This window comes from Protobothrops mucrosquamatus, unplaced genomic scaffold, assembly GCF_001527695.2.
Source record: "Protobothrops mucrosquamatus isolate PMUCROS unplaced genomic scaffold, P.Mucros_1.0 scaffold45, whole genome shotgun sequence".
Classification (NCBI taxonomy): domain Eukaryota; kingdom Metazoa; phylum Chordata; class Lepidosauria; order Squamata; family Viperidae; genus Protobothrops; species Protobothrops mucrosquamatus.
The window spans coordinates 5953950-5959265 of NW_015386427.1; the positions used below are offsets into that span (position 1 = coordinate 5953950).

The 5316-nt window shown below is 43.3% G+C and overlaps 1 protein-coding gene across 1 annotated transcript in view; it reads left to right on the forward strand.

Annotated features, from left to right (window-relative positions):
- Nucleotides 1-3004: 3004 nt before the first annotated feature.
- The window catches only part of LOC114922288 (SLC35A4 upstream open reading frame protein-like), a 4854-nt gene continuing 2542 nt past the window's right edge, over nucleotides 3005-5316 (forward strand). Inside the window, exons 1-2 of the mRNA XM_029283262.1 lie at nucleotides 3005-3044; nucleotides 4752-4850. Of these exons, the coding sequence (XP_029139095.1) occupies nucleotides 3030-3044; nucleotides 4752-4850 (114 nt within the window). The 5' untranslated portion in view covers nucleotides 3005-3029. The remainder of the gene's footprint in view (nucleotides 3045-4751; nucleotides 4851-5316) is intronic.

A 5316-nucleotide genomic window follows, 5' to 3' on the forward strand; every position in this document is an offset into this window, starting at 1 on the left:
AGGGTTCTGGACTATAAAAGGCAAACAAGATTATCCTCTGATCAGGTGGAACTTCTATTAGCAAGTGGAGTTATGACACTAGGGTGCAAATTGCGGAAGAAAGCCCACTGGGTCACAGGGGCAGGCTCATTTTGCCAAAGGGGAATAATTATACCTTCCCCCAATACTGCAGAGGGCAAGATATGGAAAAAAGCTCTACAGTACCTTGGGCAGTTAATACTGAATAACTAATTTGCTGGCATGAACGGTTTCCTGTGCATATCCTGCCAGTATTGATTACCTGATTTACCCTGCTCTGCCCAAAGAACTGTGTCAAATACCTGCTGCTGGATTGTTGGTCTAGCTCTTGGTAACCCAATGGCTAGAAGGGCTTTACATGAGTAACTGCTCCTGTGTAAACCATTTTGAATTCTGGCCTTTCAGAAAAACGAAACATTATCCAGAAAAACTGTGACAACCAGGGGCTCTCTGGAAAAGTGCTTAAGCCAGAAATAAAGCTAGCATATGTAGACCCTAGCCATAAATAATTTTAAAACTTTGTAATGTTATATACCTACACACACACACTCACTATACCTCCATTCACATATGGGACAAAAGCTTCACTGTTATGAAAGCATAAAGTCATAAGCTGTTCAGATTGTTGAACTCTTAACAATTTGGCACAAACCACAATATGAAAAATCAATCCAGGAAAGTTGCCTCTCCAGATAGACTGAGATATTAAATATATCTACATTCTAATGCAACATTAATAGCACAGTAATTGATCTATTGATATAGATGAGACTTGCTTTCAGGATTTTAAGACCTATACTGAAGATACCAGCATTTTCTATTTATTTCTATTCTGAATATACAAAAAAACAGTTAAAAAGGAAAAAAAACCATTAAAGGAAAAGGGGATGAAGTTACAGAGCTTCTACACTCCCGAGGAACCCAAGGGAAATGCATGAACTCAACCTACTCTCCTACCCTCTTTTCAGCACCAAGGAAAGCTGCCTAAAAACAGGTCGTCAGAAAGGTTGGCCGAAAAAAAGACAAGCCCGGAAAAACTGCATATTACAGGAAATGGATTTTGCAGAGCTGCCCTCTCGCCTCCCCCGTTGTGCCTGCTTCCTTTCACCATGGAAACCAGTTATAAGTGTCCTCACATTGATGTGGGACAAGACGTAAGCATCTGTCGCCCCGACCAGCAGACGGCAAAGGTATCCACTTGTGTTTAATAAAAAAAAAGGCAAGGTACATGGAAGCCCCGTCCTTTTCATGCCACGCCGTTCCCATCTGGACGCCGACATGAGCCCAGAGGCTGACGCCCCGGCCCAGGACGAGTGCAGGAGGGTAGCCAGATGGGAATGGCCGCATCAGATCCGCTGCCCACCCCCCAATTAGGTAAGACAGTCCTGACGTACTTTCCAAAGCCTAGACACGCACACCCGTATCCTAGTGCGGGAGGTCAATCGAAACGCACCCAATGCGTCCCGGGCCACTGTTTTCTGAGGTCTTGGCCGGCCGCGTGGCCGGCGACCCCGAAGTTGCTCCCACTCTGTCCTACCTGAGGCCGCCGCGTCCCTCCGCCCAAATAGATGCTCTCCCCTCCCGCCCTCCCGCCGCGCCGGTCCTGCAGCTGCTCCTCTCACCATCGCAGTTGACCAGGATGATGGCCAGCATGTAGTCCTTGCCCAGCATAGCTGCCTCGCTCGCTCCGGAGGCCAGGTGTTGTGCAACACTTGCGAGGAGGGAAGCAGCGGCGACGGTGCGGCAGAGGGCGGCGTCAAGTTTGGCCTCAGTGGGCGGTGCCGAGCCGAATCAAGCCAAGCCGAGAAGAGAAGGAGGGGCGGAGGGCGATGACGCCAGCATGCAATGTAGGTCGAGCCTGGGCGAGTTCAGTGGGACTTCGGCTCCCGTGAAGGAAGCCCAAGCTGGCAGCACCACCTACAGGCGAGAGGGCGCATTGATCACTTCCGACCTTCCGGATTGCAACAATCCAAGGTGGGGAAAGAAAGTAAAAGAGCAGATCTGCCGAACCAAACGTTGATCTTGCTGTTGTCATTTGATGTTTACGCTAACTCCACTTGAAACCATGCCCAAATCGGACAGAACAGTCTGGTGCAGGGGTAGGCAACCTTGGCTCTTTTATGACTCGTGGACTTCCACTCCCAGAATTCCGGAACCAGCATGGCTGGCTCAGGAATTCTGGGAGTGAAGGTGTTGAACTCAGAGCAATTCCAGTCCACCTTCGATCACCGACGCTCACTGGATCTATTTGGGGAAGTCGCTCTCTCATGGCCCCACCTCAATCGCGGCGTTGTGGTGGGGGAAAAAATAAAAGAGGAAGCGCTAGGTACGCCGCCTTGAGCACCCGAGTGAAAAAGCGGAAATGAAAAAATACATTAAAATAGAAGAATGGTGATGATACCTTGAGGAGAGCGTAAGACAGAACGAAAGGAGTCGTCATGGGGAGTCCTCTACTTTCCTGAGTTCTCGAGAGGAAGGTGGGGATTTAAATGCAACAACAACCGCGGAAGATTTGTATCTTATAGCGTCAATCACCCCTTAAGTTTTCTATGACTTAGTGAGCTCGATTGGCTTAATTAACTTGGAAATTGATACTCTGGGCTATTCCGAATGACTTTGGCATTATTAAAGAGACGGTAAACGAATAATGCTAAAAGTTATAAATCTTCAATCATATTCTTGTTTACTTGGAACACATGTTTATTTCAGTTGTATTGCAAAAGTGCCTATTCCAGCCTCTTGTGTACTGGATGCATCTATCTTTTAAACCGCTTTGTTACATTCAATTTCAAACATCCCTACCAATTAATCGGACTTCAAAGCAGCATCGTCTCTCTGCTGTTGCTTTTATATAGGCATTGACAGCTGTATTAAAATCGGGATTTCCCCACTCATTTTCATAAAAAACTTCCAAACTAACCCAAACTTTAGCCTTCAGATACCGAACTCTCGAAAGCTGCACTCTCTTCTGCGCATGTGCAGAAGGAAGCTGGGCAATTTCTGGCTAAAAAATGGCGGATGATAAGGTAGGCGCCGCGTGGAGCCGACTTGTCCGCTCCGGGTTTCCTCTCGCGCTCGATCTTTTTTCCCTCGCTAGGGGCTGGCGTTGGCGGAGATGGGAAGATGCAGTGGGCAACCTACAACTTGTAGACATCTTGTTTTTGCAAGCTGGCTTTGGACCTGAGTCGGGTAGTCCGTGAAAAATCGGATCCAAGAAACCAATTTCGGGGTTTCGCGTTATTTAGATACCTTCCCAAACCGGCTATCGAACTCCAACTTGCATGTTTTTCCCACCTAAAGCCAGAGATACTAAGATTTTTGCTGCCCCGTGCATAAACTCGTGGAGTTGGAATTCGTCGATCTTCATAGAATAAATCGTGATAGTCACGGAACTGGCTTTTTTTTCGACTTAAGCATGGAGGATTACATGGATTCTCATATTATCATACGTAATAATATTTCACCAGTTGATGAAAGGTATCCCCCAATGACCATATCACAGATAGAGCCAATTTGTAGTTTAATGGTAAGCCCCGGAGGGCAGCCTTCTCTGTATTCTCATATGATTCATGCCCAAAGTTTTTATTTTTGCACCACCTAAAATTTTATTCATTCATTAAATTTGGTGGTGCCTCACTGCCGAAAAAATCTTTGGGCGGCTCACAATATAGCGAACAGAATAAACAGATAAGAACAAGATACAGAAGAATAACAACAAAAAGCATATTAAAGAAAAGGTTGGAATCTGTTACTCTTTTGGTTTTGAGAATGGATTTTCTGGAACTCCCATATTAAACTTAAAGGAATTCATTAGGATTTGTCCCTAGAATTCATATTTTGTGTCATAGTTCTATGAAGTTCAGAATCAATGATGTAATAAGATTTATAATTTGATGGTGATTTTGGAGATACTGTACTGTTTTCAGTCTAGATAATCCATTTACATGCAATCTTTAATTAGCCAAATTTTATTATGGCAAGTTATGAATATGTTTGATAGGTGCAACTGTAGCAGCTTTTCAATAGCTTTACCATGCACCACTATCATGGTCTCAGTCACTGATAGATGTCTATGTGGTCTAATACAGGTTCTCTCCCCCTCTCCCAGCACATCTGCACATGATTCAAAGGGGGACATATTTCAAAAGCAGTATTGCATCTTGGCAATGCAAGCTCTATTTCTGTCATATGTACTTATGTCTGTACTCCTGTACAAAAGAGACAGAGCTTATGATGTGATTTGCTTTCATCATAGTTCTAGGTATGCCTTTAATGGAAGCAGCATATTTCCATTTCTCCTAAGTATTTCAAACCTCCGTCTTCGAACTATGAATACGTAGGTAGGATGTTAGTTGGGAGTTGAGAACGGGAATGCCTGTGTTAAGCTGTATATCTGAATGTAGGTCTCTACCCCTAAGACCTGGTCATATATGTAATGCAAACCTTGGTAAACAAAAGTTGCCTTCTGTTGCTATTCAAACTAATATTTGAAAAATAGCCCACTAACGAATTCCGATTTCATTAGAGAAAAGTCAGACACATTTTAAAAAAGACCTACCGGTAGTATCTTCCTGATGTAATAATAGTGATAGCTTCACACAGATTTAGACTTTAGCTAAATTCTTGGAATTGCTGGACTGCTTTGGCCCTCAGTTCTTTGCTTTCTGGAACAAAGATACTGAAATAGATTGTGCATGCAATTTGGAATATGCTTTTTTGTTTCCAATATATAGGATTCTCTGCCAAAATTGAAAGATCTTGCTTTTTTGAAGGATCAGTTGGAAAGTTTGAAACGAAAAGTTGAAAATGAAGTACAGGCTGGAATGGGGCAGGTAAGAATGGAGTTGCTTTGTTTTCCCAGTGAATGCCTTTATTTGCTACAGGATGCTTAAATATAAATGTCAACAAAGTATGATTTGCTGATCAACATCCTGTTAATATTCCATCAAAAACAAGCATAATTTGTAAACCATAGTAAACCTACTCTCACTACCAATCTACTCACCCCAGAATAAAAATGGAGATTCAGCTGTACTGGACAGCCCTTCATTTCCTTTAAATCAAGAGTTTACTGTACAGTTTATATGTTAATGCACCACAATTTTTGTTTGTTTGTTTTGTAGACTATTATTTTTTACAAATAACTCAAGGCGGAAAATTATCGAATATAACTTCTTCCTCCTATTTTCCCCACAAACAGCAACCCTACGTGGTGAATTGGGCTAACTGGCCCAAGGTCACCCAGCTAGTTTTCATGGTTTTTAGGGCTATATAAATAACATTATGAGTTATCCATTA